We start from the raw sequence: 18,832 nt of genomic DNA, 5'->3' as shown, positions 1-18,832 counted from the left end.
AGTAAAATAAGTGTAATCTGGAGGCCTTTGCCTTTCATATAAGCCACTTCTGATACCAAATAGTTAACTAGAAATTAGCAAATAATTTAATCTTGATTTAATCCATATCTAATAATTTAATCCATATTTTTAATCTTGAAAGCACAATGAAATTAATATAAAAATGTCTGCATTTACTTTTTCCATTAAAGCTGCATGTCAATCATCGCCCTTCCGATGCAACCTCTGAATCAGCGAATGCATGTATAAGCGCTGACTGACGGACGCGTATGATAAACTGATTCCAGATCAGCTTCTGTGCACGCCATTTAAAGTGACACCTCTGTTATCAAACAAGGAAAGAGCTGCAAATTAATCTCTCATTTTGCTTTGTTTGATAACAGAGGTGTCACTTAAAGAATTCACAGATCTACAATGAAAGCATTCGATTACTTTAATAACTGTTTGTTCTCATTTAAGAGAAAATTAGTTGTGTTAAAAATAAAACATGCAGGACAAACATGTTTACATATTATTAAGTGTATTTGTCTGTTAAACACACACCCCATTCCCAAAGTGTGCTGCACTTTAACTCTTTACATGGCATTTACATAAGCTTATCTGGGATCAGTTTATCATATGGAGCGCGTCTGTCAGCGCTTGTACATGCATTCACTGATTCAGAGGTTGCATATGAAGGGCGACGATCGACACACAGTTTTGATGAATAGAAAGTGAATGCTGATAATTTATATTAATTTCAATGTGCTTTCAAAAATAAAAATATTGGAGAAATATGAGAAAATACTTAGAGATATGATGATTGCAGGATAAAATGGTAAAATACGGGAGAATCCCAGAAAAAACAAGAGAGTTGACATGTATGAAGTGAACAGGAAGTGTTTGTCGAACAACAGCTTGGCGAGGGAACGCAAAACATCTTTGTGTTCCCTTGCAAAACATATTTGCAACATAACACAAAACATCTTTGTAAGGGAACGCAAAAATTTGAAAAAATATATATATATTTTCCTAGCAGTTTTTTTCCTTCCACCCGTTTTTTCCCCACCACCCCTTCCGGGTCTCCATATATATGACATTTTAAAAAAGCTTAATTATTGTTTCAGTCTCATGTACACTTTAACTTATAAAGTGTGTGTAAAAAACATCCAATTTTGTTCCAAAACTAGCAAGGTGTACTGATAACACTTCTTCAACTTGGCAAAAAAACCATAAGCTTTCATTTGACTGCATGCTGCGAAGACAGCAGAATGAAAGACAGAAGAAAGGACACAAGCTATGACAGCTTAACAGATGCACGCCACCCAATTAAGAATCAAAGAAAAGCATGAGTCAAGCAAAAAAAAGAAACGTACAGAATCGTGGAATAGGCAGGCACTCGAAATGTATAAGGAACTGGAATGAGAGGCAAAATGGATGAAAGCCAACAGAGCAAAAGATGAGCAGATTATAATGTATATCTATAGAGGAGATGAGAACGAGTGAAGCATCCTCTAAATGGGAATAGCTGTGATTCAGCTGCAGGGGAAAGGCAGAAGTAATCAATCAGCGCACAGGCTATATAAATGGACACATTCACAGATGTGCAGGAAAAAAAAAGAAGAGAGAAACTTCATGCACCACCAAATCCATATGAACACAAAGCACTCCTAAATGGTTGAAGTCTTGAGAAAAAGGTAATTAATCACCCATAATTCATCTGTGACAATTACCTAATTGCGAAGCTTAAGAAAAGCACTCTCATTAGAGCGCTTCCTCTGCTTTTACAGTAACAAATGAACCAGTCAATGGAGACATGTGTGCCCTTCATTGTGCCCATAATCTGGCTTTTTCTCTCACCTGTCCGGTGGAAGCAGAGTCGCACATTGCAGTGCTGTATTGCCTGTCCAGCTCTGGAGCGTTGTCATTTAAATCCAGCGTTTCTACTGCAACCACCACTCTGGACACCTGGCTGGGGTTATCTGAGGTAAATGAGAGAGCAGAGACAGGAAATCACCCAAAATACGCACGCACAACACAGCTTGAGCCATTTTCAGAGATGTGCTCGCCTCGAGTCTTGGCCACTCGAGGTAAATTGGCCTTTTGTAAAGTTTATCACACAGTTCCATGTGCGAAAATCATATGCTGAATGGCAACATTTTTTACACGGTCATGCTCTTTTCTAAAACCTAGCGAACTGTCAGCCAAGGTGGTATTTTAAGACTGAATGTGAAGACTACGGCAAAAAGTAGCAGCATCTCATGCGTCCTATGCAGATAATTCCTCTTTATATACAGGTGTAAAATAACTGTAATCAGGTATTGTTTAAGGTTAGGGACAGGTTTTGTAATGTGGGTATGTTTAAGGATGGGTCAAGGTATTAGTCATCCGTGCAAATTACAGTTGTATTTACAAATAATATTTACAATAGTTGCTCCCAGCAAGTCCCCACCCAAAGCCACATTTTCTGAAAATGCAGAGACCAGGAGTTGGTTTCTCGATAACAACGTATCTTAGATATTACAAGTCCTCTCTATGTGTAAAGTTATGAACGCTCATTGCAATTCCATGTGTTTTCCAAAAATGTGCGTAACATGAGCTTAGGAGAGCACATTCTATGTGCTACTTTTCTACTGTACTACAGTGTGTGCTATGTTTATTCTATGTCTATTTGCGAAAAGCTGAAATATAACCTTACATGAAGTTGTATACTGAACCTCTAAAGGCACAGTGTGTACTTTTCCCCACTAGAGGGCGCATATTCAAAATAAACAAAGACATAGGCCATTTCTCAATATGCATTCTTCAGCGATCTCGTGTTCTTGTGTAACGTCATCTTCAACTGCCAAAGTTCAGTTCCAAAACTCAACGCCGCAAGAATGGAGGACGCATGAAAGTTCCTGGAATCGAGGACACACCGATGCAGACTTGAGCACCGAACTTGCTCTAGAAGTCCCAGAAGTCATTGCAACTGGAGGTGGGAAGCGCATTTTGTACCGATTTATTATTAAAGTTCAGATATATAACTTATTAACCACAGGAGTTACCCTAAATGGGACACTGAAAATAAACATTGCCATGAAAATCTTCATAAAGGCTTAAATACATTAAGGGTGTTTATTTGCTGAAATTAGTATTAAAAGCTGTTTTATTTGTATTGTGCAAAGTATATTTGTAAAGTCTTTATGCATAGTATATATTGTGAACAGAGGAAAAACAATAAATGGTTGTATGAATGCTGTAATGTTTAAATAATTTTCGGTAAAAGATGTGTAAACGTCACGTGACCATCAGGAAGAACGCAGCATCTAATTTTTCACAGGACCCGTTTTCCCTCACAAAACTGTCGCTCACAGGATATTTTCTCTTTTTTCCGGCGATTCTCTATAAACCCATAGAGATGGTTGTGCATGAAAATTCCTGAAGATCATCAGTTTCTGAAATACTCAGACCAGCCAATCTGGCACCAACAACCAAGCAGATCGTCTTGACCATGTCTACATGCCTAAATACATTGAGCTGCTGCCATGTGATTAGAAATTTGCATTAACCAGCAGTTAGACAGGTGTACCTAATAAAGTGACCAGTGAGTGTATAATACACAAAAAATGATTTTATTGCTTGTTCAAACTACTTATTTTAAAGGAATTCAAATAACGCAATTTTCCTTTTTTTAGGGACAACTTAATTTTTTATAATCAATACACTTAAATTTGTCAAAACCATTACTTTCACTCATGAGATCTGTGTTGGACAACATGAAGGAATTTTTACAGTGTACATCATCCGTCATTCACTGGTAAGAAGCATTTCGGAGTGGTTAGATAACACTGTAAACAATTATATGAACAATTAGTCATGACAGCATATGTTTTTAGTTCATTGTAACTTAAATTAAAGTTAATTATGTTCTAACTTAATTTGATAAGTTATGCAAGCGGTTTTAAGTCAGTTTAACATAATATAAGTTCAATGGACTCATAAGGCTAATTTAATTCAGCTTAAAAATGTAAGGCAACCAGTTTTTGTTTACAGTGTACAGAAGTCAGTGAGTGATAAGCAAATTATTATGATGCTAGGCAGTAGGCAGCATGGCACCTCGCTAGGTTTTAAACACAGAGATTTCAGCAGTCACTTGTCATATTGCAGACAAGTGGCTTGTCATAACAAACAAACGGCTTTCGGTAGCTTTTAATTCAAGATATATTTCCGTTGGCATATTGGTACTGCAGTATACGTTGAACCAACTTAATGGATTGGTGTGAGCCTAAAGAGAAATTGAACCATTCTGTCTCTCTCGTTATAATTCAGTCCCACACACTTGCCTGTGGTTTGGACGGCTTTCACACAAATGTCTTGGACAGCATCCACACACACACAGCTGTGACATGATGTTGTGGATTAATGCCCACTGCTTCACATTACCAAGAAGAGGCTTTGCTTATAATAGCCATCAGGCCTCCCTGAAGCTGCTTAGACCTACTTTCCATACTGTAACACAGCACTATAGATCCTCTACTAACACAAATTCAATGTATGTTTTAAGCCACGTTTAATCCGTGCACGAGTATACAGTAGCTCATAAATAAATCATATGAATGGTAATCTGTTTAGCACCACTATTTTATTAAGCGGGCATGGTGGCGTGGGTATTTTGAACCAGAATTAAGTATACTTGACCTAAAGAACAGTAAGTTATACTGACCGATGTGCATGTCACTTTATCTTAGGGAGTTATGAACTATAAAAAGCCATGCATTTTTCAGTAGCCTGACAGTTGCTCAAGAATAGTGCAGCTTTTCCAGTAATAAGCTACTTTTGAGAGCTTGTGTGCCGGTGACAAATCACTGTTTCTAATGTCACATTGTATTTTGCGCATGGTTTTACAGTTGAGCAAACTCAAGCATTACTCAAATGTGCTCTCCTGAACTGAACTGTTTAGTCTTTCAAAGGCAGGAGTGATGGAGTTTTCCTTAAAATCTAAGAGAAAATCTGTAATAATACAGTATAGTGTAATGTGTTAATTTTTTATGCTCATTTTTAATAGGCGCTTTAAGTATAGAGTACATACTAGGCATGAGACGACAACCGTTTTCAAGGTATACCGCGATTTGGAAAAGTCAAGGTTTTAAAACCACCAAAATTTTCTGTAATACCGTTCCTAAGGTATGTGTAATATTTTTTTATTTACATTTTTTTTTTTAGGAAAACAATATCTTCAGCAGAAAATATATGCAAAGATGCCGTTTTAAATTGTAAAGAAATCTGTGTTTTTGAAACAAATTAAGTCAGCGGAACTCAATAATTAATTTGAATTATATAGCCTGACATGTTTATTGCTCTAAAATATTATAAATCTTTTGAAAAATTAAATATATTGTGTTCAAAGAGGAAAAAGTTTTTGCTTTTTAACCAGACATTCAAAAAGAACATATTTTAGAGCAGCGAGCACAATTCAATGATACCGTGATATTTTTATACAAGGTTATCATACAGTCACAATCTTATATCGATCCATGACTAGTACATATTTTTAGTGAATCATTGTAGTGTTTTTAGGGTTAAAGAGAATGCTAATTTAACAGAAAATGAACATTTTCTTCCAAAATGTAAACCCCTTTTCCACAGATGTTGTTCTTGTAGTTTATTAATTCAGGTTTATCAAATTAAAAACATTAAAATGACTTATGGCAGTATTTTGATAAATAAATGAATTAATTAATTAATAAAAAAAATATATATATATATATATATATATATATATATATATATATATATATATATATATATATATATATATATATATATATATATATATATATATATATATATAGCTGTCAACTACATAAATATGTAGTTGGTCATTATTGACCAATGTCATTATTGTATTATTATATTTTCCCCAGGAGGAAAATAGCTGGTAATTCAAGCAAAATAATGCTTCATTAAAATTATGCAGAACATTTTCTGTGAGGGTTATGTTTAAGGGTAGCGGGTAGAAAATAAACTTTTACAATATAAAAATCATTTGGTCTATGGAAAAAATCCCCATAAAACATGGAAACCCAACATTTGTGAGTGTATGTGGTTTATGTGGACATTGTTTAATGATTCAATTCAAAGACTATAGAATACACAAGATGTGTCACTCGTATAGATTTAAATGGGGATATCTGTAACGGTCAATATGGCGAATGAAGTCCCCACCTACTATTACAGGAGCCAATCATTGATCGCTTTTACACACACTGGAATCTCAGCAAATACGTGCTTTACAGAAATGAAAAATATATCCACATAAAACTTGAAATCTGTACATGTAAATGAACCAACTACAAGTTTTTTGGTTTTGTAATCTGTATAAAAAGAACGCGAGTTCAGTTAGTCCTGTCAAACGCACATCACATGACAGCAACTACTCAAAAACCCAAAAACTTGTAAACAAAGAGTAGCTGTCATTTCTGGAGGAGATTCACCATCAAGACCAAGTTGTGAATTACTTCAGAAGAGCAGCGCTATCTGATGAAGCATCATTCAGAAGATGATAATGTGTAAAACAGCCATAAATGAGGTTGGTGCCGTGATCTCGTTCCTTTTCAGTGTGCGTGTGCATGGGCAGCTAAAAATATGCCAATTTTGTTTGATTCAAATGTTTAGATACAAAACTTATGCGACAGTTGTAGTTTAATTTTATTAATGATTCCAAATATGTAATAATTCTAAGTGTGGCAAACAGTTTTGGAGAATTTCATGTTTCCCTATTCAGACAGAATGCCAGAGAGGCGTTTCAAAAATGGCCGCAGAGTGAAATCAGTTGCCTTAAAGGGACTTTGATTCAATTCAACTCAAGTTTGTTTGTATAGCGCTTTTCACAATACTTAATGTTTCAAAGCAGCTTTACCAAAAAGTGTTCATTATTGCATTACAATCAAAAATGACATGGGTATGACTTAGTTGTACTCTATTAAGGTGATTTATGAGAAAATGTCCCTGTAATTCAGAACACTTAAAAATCCTACTTAACAGGGTCTTGTCACATCTCTAAATGAGGGTTGGGTTTATGGGCAGTTGTAGGTTAAGGTCATAAAATAAGCATTTTTTTTACAATATAAAATACATTATGTCTACAGAAAGACCTCTAAACCATATATACAAGTGTGTTTGTGTACTGTTTGTGTGTGTGTACCTCTCTGTGTGGCAATGATGGTGATATTGTGCCACTGCTCATGCTCACGGTCCAGCTCTGTGACTGTAGTGATGAGTCCTGTGTCTGGAGTGATGCGAAACAGAGCTTCTGGGTCAGACTGAGGATCGATGGAGAACCTGAGGGAGAAAACAAACAAAGAAAGACAAATGGAGAGAGAGGGAAATGTGTGCCGTACACAAGAGGTGAGCAGATGCACTGAGCCCCGGCTAATCAGAAAATCTGTCATTCAGGAGCTGCTTTAAGCCCAGTGGCACAAAACAAAAGAGCTGCATTTGGCAAAGTAGGAATCCTCAGATCCCTAAGCAGGCAGTGTTGAAATAACTCAAGTTCACCGGGATGAATATTGATCAGTATCTTTGGGATTGTCCATATGGAAACAAGCAAGTGCATCTTGTAACAGGAACACCCTGATCTCTGTGATAATGTTTTGAAGTGTTTTAGCATTGAACAGAGAAGAGCATAAACATAATTAATTACTGACTAAATGGCTTCTTTCCAAACCCTAATGAGCTGCCTATCCGGGGCTGCTGATTTAGGTATCCCAGGCACGTTCCTTATGTGAAGCCTGTTCCAAAAAACAGGCAGCAGAATTATGCTGCCTTTATAGATTTTCTTATTAGAGCCAAGTTTAAAGCAGCATGGATCTTTTTGTGTGAAATACAATCTCATAATACGCCGTACTGAGTGAATATTAGTGAGTATTTTTCATTCAAGATGATGCATGAAGTCATTTTGTTCGGAATCTAAAAAGATTGATTAATACACCTGCACATTTACTAAAAAAGCGGGGAAGATTGTGAGAATAAAGAATTAGGGCCCTATCATACACCCGGCGCATTAAGGCGCAAGACGTGTTTGGCGCGATTTGTTGCTATTTTCAGACCAATGCAACTCTAATTTTCCAACTTTTCCAACGTTGTTTAAATAGTAAATCCATTTGCACCTCTTTGTGGACTCATAGGTGTTCCAATCTAGAAAAGAGGTGTGTTAAGGCGTGTTGTTGGTGCGTTGCTATTTTGAGGAACTAAAGTAGACAGCGCAATTGACCAGCTGAAAGCAGGTCTAGAGTCCAGCGCAGAGCGTGTTAGTTGTGCGCCCTAAACGTGTACACATTGCTTAATACACACAATATGTACAGCAATACACACATATCTTTACAAATGAAACAGAATTAAAAGATTAAATTACAAAACTTGTCGGTGCCAATAGCCTAGTGGTATTGTGCGCCGACATATACTATAGCACCAATGTGATCACGGCGACCCGAGTTCAATTGCCGGCTTGAGGTCCTTTGCCGATCCTTCCCCTCTCTCTGCTCCCAATGCTTTCCTGTCTGAAATCTCTACTTTCCTATTATAATAAAGGTGAAAACCCCCTAAAAAATTATAATATAAAAAAAACAATTTATTTTCTACATAAATATAAAAACACTGCCTCCATGCCTTCTTCATCTCGGGGGGCTTTTTTCAGTTTATTCATGACTATTTGCTTTTGTATAATGTTATTTTTATTAGTAGTACTATTTATTATATGCATATTTATATTTGTTTTAATAAAAACAAGCTTAGATTTGTCCACCTGTCTGGAATTTGTACAATATTTTGACATAGAATGTGTGTTTGGATATAACTCCATATTTTGACCACACTTCATTATTATTGTTCATTTATTCGTTTGCTGGAAATTAGAACTAAATTTAGAAATAGTTTTTAAACAAATCTTTGCGCTTAACAACCGAAATTAAATATTTAGGCTAATGGATGTCTTCAGTGGAAAGCTTACAACACAACGTTTCCTTATGAAAGGAGTAAAGAGTAAAAGTAAAGAGAATGAGAAAGCAAAAAGGCTGAATAGAGGCTCGTTCTTTATCCTCGCACTGCAGATGGTCTGTTTAACTGTATTCTTGCTAGTGAAACGTTCAGTTGTTCCACTTACAAAATCCACTTTGAAAATGGAAATGCAAATGCGCCATGCACACAATCCTGTTAGACCATGCACCATGGCACAAACCATTTTGTCTGTGGATTCAGACACGCCCTTAATGCTTTTGTACCATTGGCTTTAGACTTTGCACCTAGATCGTTAAAATAGAGCCCTTAAAAACAAGCTAAATTTAAAATTATTTTCATTCAGAAACTTCTAATTCCTAAATTGCTTATGATTACTAAATAAAATAAAAATACAGAAATACACACATGGCTGCAATGAGATAAAAAAAAACAAGTAATTGTGACTGTTTTTCCAAATCTAATTAAAAGAAACTAATAGAAAAAGTAAATATTTTGAGTTTATGTCTCACAATTCTGCTTTATACATTTTTTTTAACTTTTTCTTTTTTTAATCAGATTTGAAAAAAATAGACTCCAAATTCAGATTTTTTGCCGTACAATATTGAGTTTATATCTTGTAAAATAAAATAAATCTCAGAAATTCAACTTTACATTTATTTTCTTATGATGATTTATTTACATTTATGATGATGATGATGATGATGATGATTGTTTTGACTGCTTTAGTATTGGCATTAATCAGTAAATCAGTTTTATCAGTTTTAAAAAAAGCAGTTTTATTAATACGCCCTGTTTATCAGTTTTACTTCAGATTTATTTATATTCTTTTATATAATGTATTAATATTTAGATTTTATATCTTTTTAAAGTATTAGTATTTATGTATATTATCATTATATTTTAATATTTTTATTTTCATTTACTTTTCATGTTTTATTTCAGGCAAGCTCCTTATCTTGTTTGTTGAACATTTATGCTTTGAATCTAATATTTATATTTTTATTAAATTAACAAAATATGCCCTTTAAACAGTTTTACTTGATATAAAAACAATGTAGTTTCATTAGTTCTCCCTTAATTCTTCATGCTGGTTTAAAAGTTCTTGTAAATAAAATTTTAGCTAACACTTTAATTTGAAGGTCCATTTGAGTATTGGTAGACTGTCTGTTGATACTGTTCCTTCAACAGACATTTCACTGACTATAAGAAACTTTGCAAGTACATGTCAACTTACACTAACCCTAACCCCAACCTAACAGTATAATTATAATCTAATGAGAATTAGTTGGCATGTAGATGCAATAACATTCAACAAACTGACCATCAAAATAAAGTGTGACCCAACTTTACATACAAGCTTACATTTCACAATTTTGAGAAAACAAATTGACAATTTGCAGATATAAACTCAAAAGTCACAGTTTTTAACCCCTTAATAAACAAGCTAATAATTATAAAACATACTCCTATAAACTTTGCATTAATTCATTTTATTCAGCCTACCTGATGTTGTTTGTGAGCCCCGTGTCTGGATCCACAGCACTGATGCGGCCCACTGTGCAGGCCGGTGGACAGTTTTCAGACACGTCCATGCGGTATCGAGTGCGTGAGAATCGAGGAGGCTCATCCGCATCCAACACAGCTACTCTAATGGAGGCTCTGTCCTTAAATGGCCCACGACGAAGGAATCGAGGATCCACGATGGGGTTCAACACCTCCACTGAGAAAGAGTAAGAGCTGCGGCTCTCATAGTCCACTGCCTGTATATTAAACACAAAACATAAACATAACGACAAGACTGAAGTAAACAATGACTACTTAATATAACTACTTAAATATCTCCTTCACTGCATATTCCAAATCATACTGTAGATCACACACTGATGCATTATTAAAAATGGACATCTGCCATTAAAAGTAGCAGATTGCCCTTGTGAATTAAGAAAAAAAAAACACTTGTTATTATTTCAACTAAAACTGTTAAAAGGGCATATTTTGTTGAATTAAAATATAAATATTAGATCCAAAGCATAAATGTGTGCAACAAAAATGATAATGCTCTTGCTTGAAAAGAAATATGTTGCAGTTTCAGTATTAAAATAACAAAATCTAAATAAACATGAATGCTAAAGACAAATTCTTAATAAAAAAGTACATAATTGTTGAAACTTAAGCAAACATTTAATTAAAAACTAAAAATTTATAAATCTATAATCTATAATAATATAAATCTAAATATTAATATATTATATAAAATATTAATTCATTAAATAATAGAATATATATTTCCTTAAGTAAAACTGAGAAAGAGCATATTAATAAAATAATAAAGCGTATTTTTAAAATGTATAATTTTTGTTTTATGCTAATAAATAAGCAGTCAATACAATAATAATCATCACCAATATTATATAAATTATATCAGTATTATTTATTCATACACTTTTATTAACAGAATAATCAAACATTATACAAATTTACCTATTATTATTAATTAAAATAAGTATAATTGATCACTTAATGCCAATGACGGAGCAATGTAGAACAATAATACATAAATTATGCAGTAATTAGTCTAATTTATTAATAACATCCTGGCCAAATTTGCTCACTGGGCTCTGTCCATCATGGCCTCCTAACCATCCCCATATCATAATTGGCTTCATGACTTTCATAGAAAAAGTGTCCAGAAAAGAGTTATATAAATGTAAGGAACTATTGTTGTTACGATTGACTGGGCAGATCGGAGGCAAAATGTGTCACAGAAGCCACTTATGAAAGTAAAGAGTAATATTATTTGGTACAAAGTGAAAAAAAAATCAGCAAAAGGTGAAAGTGACAAATTAACAATAAAGAAAAATAAACTATACAATGTTTACAAAATCTGCCAATAACACGATACAAACTAACAACCCAGAGTGAAGGTTTGGGGCCATTTTATATCATTGGCCCCACCCATGGGTTAAACCATTCTACAGTTTGTAAGGTAACATGTAGACAAAAAAATGCATAAAAAGACGTTAAACAAAAATATAAATTAATGTAAGTAAATAAATATGCATACAAAAACTCACAACACAAAAAAAACCAATACAAATATAAACAACAGATCAGTGATTTTTATCACTGACCAGGGGGTCGTGACCATGATGATGTAATCCAAAATGGCCACTCTGAAGTGAAGGCGGGAAAAGACTGTATAAATGTCTTTGTTTGAAGACTTAACAGGTTTGATGCTGAGGAATGGAAACTGGCAAGTATGTGTTATCGTTCTGGTTTGTTAATAAATTATGTTTAAAAAAACATGTGTCAGGTTATTTCAGTGTGTTTGTGAAAGTGATATGGGCTATTGTTTGACATGGTTTTGAATTGAGATGTTATATAAACACAATGTTAACTTTAGACAATAAAACAAACGTATTCATATTACATCCACACACATACACACATGCATAATACATTGATAACACTACAAAGATCTGTGTATACATTTTGTTTGCTGGCAATTGGACCATGTTTAGTAATGTACGTATTTTATGTATGAGTGTAATTTGTGTATGTCACATGGTCTTTTCTTAGGTCTACACTGTGACAAATACTATTATATTAATAACTATGTTCAACAATAACTGTCAAAGTGCTACTGTTTAATACAATATTTATATAAACCATGATCAATAATAGGGCTCAGTGTGAGGGAAAATCATTTGATCGTTTTATACCAGCAATTTAAAAACAACATGCTTGTTCCAAATATGTAAAATAAATGTTAAAACAACAGCCAACAGAATCTACAAACAAGAAAATAATAAAAAGAAAATCATCTCGCTTTCTTAAACACTATAAAATGAAATTGGTGAGAACTGAACTTTAATGACATGATGAAGCGTTCTTGGAGCAGGCAAGAAAGAAACCCATCTGCTATGATAATACCCAATCAAATTTATATGCTTTTGGTGATGTTGTTGCTCCTAAGATAGCAATTGCATGACCTGAAAAAGGCTGTTAAATTACAGTGGAAAGACGCTGATGGGATAGTAAATAAACAATCCTGTTTGCTGGCTGAGCATAAAAAAATAATATATGAGGCTGTGGCAAATGTGGTGCCGGTGAATCTTTGACATTCAGTTTAAACTTGAAGTGAGCAGTAAATAAAAGCAGATCGCTCTGACTATAATCAATGAAGCTGTCGACACTGCGAGCTAGAGCTCCAAACCCAGAGTGCATCAGCGTCACACTCCATTCCTGCTGACTATGACTGTGTTCTCCGACTACAAGCCACTGCATAGCGGTCTTGTCACAATACTGGAATTTATAACTTTGATACAATACCTTAAAAGTATCGATACTCAATATAAATCTCAATAACACTACGAAATACTGCCACTGCATTAATTAACCCTAAAACCCATATGGAGTCGTTATGTACCTAAAGCTAAATTTTCTGTATGAGACATTGGAAATACATATAAAAGCTTACAGTTTTTGTGAAATTTAAAATATGCTGCTCCGAGTACGTTTTGTTGCACATTTCAGATGACAAATCCACTAGTGGACACTGTCTACATTTTTTGCAAATCTTAAATATGTTTTGTAATACTGTCACTGCATTAATTAACTTTACCTATTAACCTCTATCTAAACTTTATACCTAAAGCTGCCAGCTAGTAAATTTTCTGCAAATAAACATTGGAAATATGTACCTCAGCTTACATTTTTTGCAAAACATAAAATACAATGCTCCGGGTACCTTTTGTTGCACGTTTCAGATGAGAAATCCACTAGAGGGCACTGTCTACATTTTCTGCAAATCTGAAATATGTTATGCTTTGTAATACTGCCGCTACAATAATTAACCTTTACCTATTAAACTCTACCTAAATTGTATACCTAAAGCTGCCAGCACGTAAAGTTTCTGCAAAGACACATTGGAACTATTCAGCTTACATTTTTTGTAATACATTGCTCCAGGTACATTTTGTTGCACATTTCAGATGACAAACCCGCTAGAAGGCACTGTCTATGGTTTTTGCAAATCTGAAATATGTTATGTTTTGTAATACTGCCACTGCATTAATTAACCTTTACTTATTAACCTCTACCTAAATTTTATACCTAAAGCTGCCAGCAAGTAAAGTTTCTGCAAAGACACATTGAAACTATGTACAGTACCTCAGCTTACATTTTTTGGCAAAATGTAAAATACTTTGCTCCGGGTACGTTTTAAAGCACGTTTCAGATGACAAATCCACTAGAGGGCACTGTCTACATTTTCTGCAAATCTGAAATATGTTATATTTTGCAATACTGGCAATGCATTATTCTTAACCTTTACCTATTAACCTCTACCTAAATTTTTTGAAATACATACCAAACATTTGAAATATGTACCTCAGCTTACATTTTTTGCAAAACGTAAAATACATAGCTCTGGATACATTTTGTTACACGTTTCAGATGACAAATCCACTAGAGGGTAGTGTCTACATTTTTTGCAAATCTGAAATATCTTACGTTTTGTTGTACGTTACATGTGCTTCTTGTATATGTCCATGTCCCAATGTAGGCCATGTTGCACAGATTACCTACATCAGCCATTTTTATTTTAATAAATAAACATAATTGTTCTGATCGATGATAAAACATTACCTTAATATACCATGTAGCATTGTAATACATCTTGCAATCCCTTATTCCAATTAATTAGTATTAAAGAAGAAATTACTAGCCTAACTTAACAATTAAAACAATATTTAAGACAGGATACAAATTCTCTACTGCAGTTTGCACTTTAAAATGATAAAAGCTAACAATGCACACTGAGTTCATAGCATCAATGCTTAAATGAGAAGCTGTACATGCTGGATAAATGGACAAAGAGAAACTGCGGTGGAATAGGAGAGTCATAGCACCATAACAAAATGATTCATGTAATATTGTAAAAATTCAAATTAAGTATCATAGTGTTGGGTGAAAAGTAACATATTACTTTTTTACACTATATTATTACTATATCATAATGGTTAGACTTACTCTTAAAAAAAAACTAAAATGCCAAAATAACAAGAACGTTCACATACCTTTCGCTAAAAAGTAACTAAGTAGCAGGTTTAGTTCCTTTTTTACAGTGAATTAAGATTGTAATATATGAATCCTTTTATCAGCATTACTGTACAGCATTCCAAGAACAGCATCTTTAATCACTGTGGTTTTTTTAAATATATAAATCTCAGTCTCCTGAAATGCAGTCGTTGTCTTTGATTAGGTTGGTCAAGCTGATGCAACAGCAGCAGCGGCCAGTATTTATTGTATTGTGAAGAGTTTGGATCAGGATCTGGCACTGGGATGCTGTGTGGGAGGCTGGCACACCAGGAATGGGTAATGGTCTAGTTTTGGCGAGCGTGGCTGGACTGAGGCTGAAGGAAGTCAGAAATGACTGGCTCATTACGATGGTCACTTTTGTCATGAATGTTCTCCATTCATTTGCCCTATGATTTCTGTGATGTGGAAAATGTGGACAGAATCCAACCGTAATAATATGAATTTGGTGACGTTTGGATGAATAAATAAAAAAGAACATGAGTCTACGCTTATAATTAAATTGTCATATGAAAAATCCAAAACGGATAAATAAATAAATAAATAAATGTGTGAATAAATAAATAATTCCATTAAAGTTTTTCAATTAATTTATTAATTAATAATTAATTAAATAAACAATTCAATGAATAATTAAGTTAATTAATTAATGAATAATTCAATAAATAAATAAATAGATAGATACATAAAAAATAAATAATAATAATTCAATAAAAAATTATTTGATAAATGAATTAATAATTCAAAAAATAAAAAATTCAATAAATAAATAAATAATTTGATAAATAAAAAAATAATTCAATAAATAACTAAATCGATAAATAAATAATTTGATAAATGTATAAATAATTCAACAAATAATTAAATAATTTGATCAATAAATAAAAAAACAATAATTAAATAAATAAATAATTAAATAAATAAAAAATGTATTCAATAAATAAATAAATAAATAAAATAGATAAATAAATACATTCTGAATTGATTAGACTCATTTAAAATGTATTCAAATTATTGAGAAATATTAAAGCGATAAGGAAAGATAACAAATAAAAACAAGATAAAAATAAAACAGAAATAAATAAATAAACTCATTTTCATTTGTTATATTATCATATCATATTTACATGCTTGTTGTTGGGGGTAATTGATTTCGAAGTGCCCTATACTACTTTACACACACATATTTGTACAGACTTTCTCACTCTCTCTCTAACTCTATTACAACAGCAAGCTGGCATTGTAAGGAGTCAGTGGGGCATCCAATGTGTTTGGCCTCAGTTTGCTGTGATGGGCTGAAGGACAGACCCAAACAAGCTGAATTAAAGTGAGCTGACTGAAGGACATAAGGTCAAAATGGTCACTACAAATCTCTGCCATGTTCTCTCTCTCACCAAAGTTGGACTCAGGATCTCCAAGACTCTCATAGACATGGTCTGAGACTCATTACTTGGTATTTTGGTCTGGCTCTCAAACCTTTTTGTTCTGTGTTCAAAAGACCTCAAAAGGCCATTCGCATAGGTGGTCATTTCCTCAACTCTAAGGGCGTTTTCAAACCTGTGGATAGATTGTTTTGTTCTAAAACAGATAGAAACAAAAATGGTGAAATTTCTTCTTGATTCGAATCGCTTTCGGAAGGCATCTATCAGAATGAAAAGACAGCAGTTCAGTGTGTTTATTGTGGCTTTCTGTATAGCTGTTGTTGTATTATTGTATCCTTTTGGGCAAGAATCAAGGTTTCAGCTGTATTTTTATGTATTTTGGACAGTTGTTCTGAAATATGTTCTGTTAGGAACTTCACATTGTCTTTACTCCAACTATAGGTTAACCCACGATTCATTCTTAATGAATCAGATTGCTCTCTCACCACAATGGAAATCTTACAGAGTTTTGTTTTTTCTAGAAGGCTGAGAACACCTCATTCAGGCGATCACAGACTGATTGTTTTGGTGCAGATTCAAGTCTGATTGCTGTATTTGCATTTGTCCAAATGAACTGAACTAAAAACCAGGTCCTAAACGACAAGCCAGTTGTGAAATTAACCCAAAATTACAGATGCTTACAAAAACAAATTGTGGATTAGTGGAAGGAAGTCATCATTCAGGTTTTTCATAAATGCTAACTTGCAATTATCAATCATCTACCCTGGCAAAAATAAATAATTTTCAGCCATAGTTTACCATAATAACAAAATAAATATGGAAAATTTCAAGGGATATTCATTTATCCCATTGATTCATTCATTCATTTACCCTCGGCTTAGTGCCCATTACTGGGAAACACTCGCACATTCACACACACTCATACACTACGGCCAATTTAGTTCATCCAATTCACCTAACCTGCATGTCTTTGGACTGTGGGGGAAACCGGAGCACCTGGAGGAAACCCACGTGAACATGGGAAGAACATGAAAATTCCACACAGTAATGCCAACTGGTCCAAGCAGGGACTCAGCAAACTTCTAGCTGTGAGGCGACAGTGCTAACCACTGAGCCACCATGCTTGACTAACCGTTTATTCACCCTCATGTGGTTCTAAACCTTCATGAGTTTCTTTTTTTTCTATCGAACCAAATTGAAGATATTTTGAAGAGTGTTGAAAACCAGTAATCATTTGCATCCATAGTAGTAAAAAAAACATGGAAGTCCATTTCTAACATTCTTCAAAATATCTTCTTTTGTGTTCATCGGAAGAGAGAAATTCGAAAATGTTTATAACAGGTTGAGGATGAGCCAACAGTGACATCATTTTCATTTTGGGGTGAACTTCACAGTTCTTTACAAGTCTTAGAAATTCACAGCAACATTACAGGGTTGGGGCGTCATGCTGGCGCATTGGGTAGCACGATCACCTCACACCAAGAAGGTCGCTGGTTCAAGCCTTGGCCGAATCAGTTGGCATTTCTGTGAGGAGTTTGCATGTTCTCCCCGTGTTCGTGTTGGTTTGCTCCGGGTGCTCTGGTTTCCCCCACAAGTCCAAAGACATTCGGTATAGGTGAATTGGGTAAGCTAAGTTGTCCGTGGTATATGTGTGTGAATGAGTGTTTATAGGTGTTTTCCAGTGATGGGTTGCAGTTGAAAGGGCATCCGCTGTGTAAAACATATACTGGATAAGTTGGCGGTTCATTCCGCGATGGCGACCCCAGATTAATAAGGGACTAAGCCGAAAAGAAAATGAATAAATGAATTACAGGGTTAAAATTTAAATGATAACCTCAATCTAATTTAATTTAAAAATGTAGGCATTAATCTTTTTCACCAGCTGTATCACGGCTGCAAGGATTTGCTATTGTTAGTGTGATCCGGCACTGAAGTTGAGCTGTGAGGCTTGGCACACAGTCTGCATTTCAGTTCATCTCAAAGGAGTTCATTTGGGTTCAAGTCTGGGCTTTGTGCAAGTCAGTGGAGTTCATCTACACCAGACTCAGGAAGTCATTCTTTATGCACTTTGTGCACAGGGACATTGTCAAGCTGGAACAAAAAGGCCCTCCTCAAACCGCTGCCATAAAGCTGGAAGTAGCCTGGAATTTCACAGTATGCCGGAGCATTTAATATTTGTTGGCACGGCAAGCATGCATTACATCGATCAAAAGTAAAGACATTTTAAAAGTAAAAGTAAAGTCATTTACTGGAGTGATCGTTCAACTGCATTCATTCTCCAAAAATGCAAGTAGTGACAAATGCTTTTACAATTATTTTGTGTGTTGTGTACCGGACTGAACTGACAAACTACTTGTTAATTTCAAGATTAATAA

General features: G+C 34.3%; 1 protein-coding gene across 1 annotated transcript in view; it reads right to left on the bottom strand.

The window, feature by feature from the left end:
- LOC130246236 (uncharacterized) overlaps positions 1-18,832 on the bottom strand; it is a 273,191-nt gene that overhangs the window by 26,338 nt on the left and 228,021 nt on the right. The window contains exons 7-9 of the mRNA XM_056479115.1: positions 10,480-10,736; positions 7,166-7,302; positions 1,840-1,961 (exon numbers count right to left, since the gene is read on the bottom strand). Coding sequence (XP_056335090.1) covers positions 1,840-1,961; positions 7,166-7,302; positions 10,480-10,736 — 516 coding nt within the window. The remainder of the gene's footprint in view (positions 1-1,839; positions 1,962-7,165; positions 7,303-10,479; positions 10,737-18,832) is intronic.

The sequence above is a fragment of the Danio aesculapii genome, chromosome 2, assembly GCF_903798145.1.
Source record: "Danio aesculapii chromosome 2, fDanAes4.1, whole genome shotgun sequence".
Classification (NCBI taxonomy): Eukaryota; Metazoa; Chordata; class Actinopteri; order Cypriniformes; family Danionidae; genus Danio; species Danio aesculapii.
This window is presented reverse-complemented; position numbering and strand designations above follow the sequence as displayed.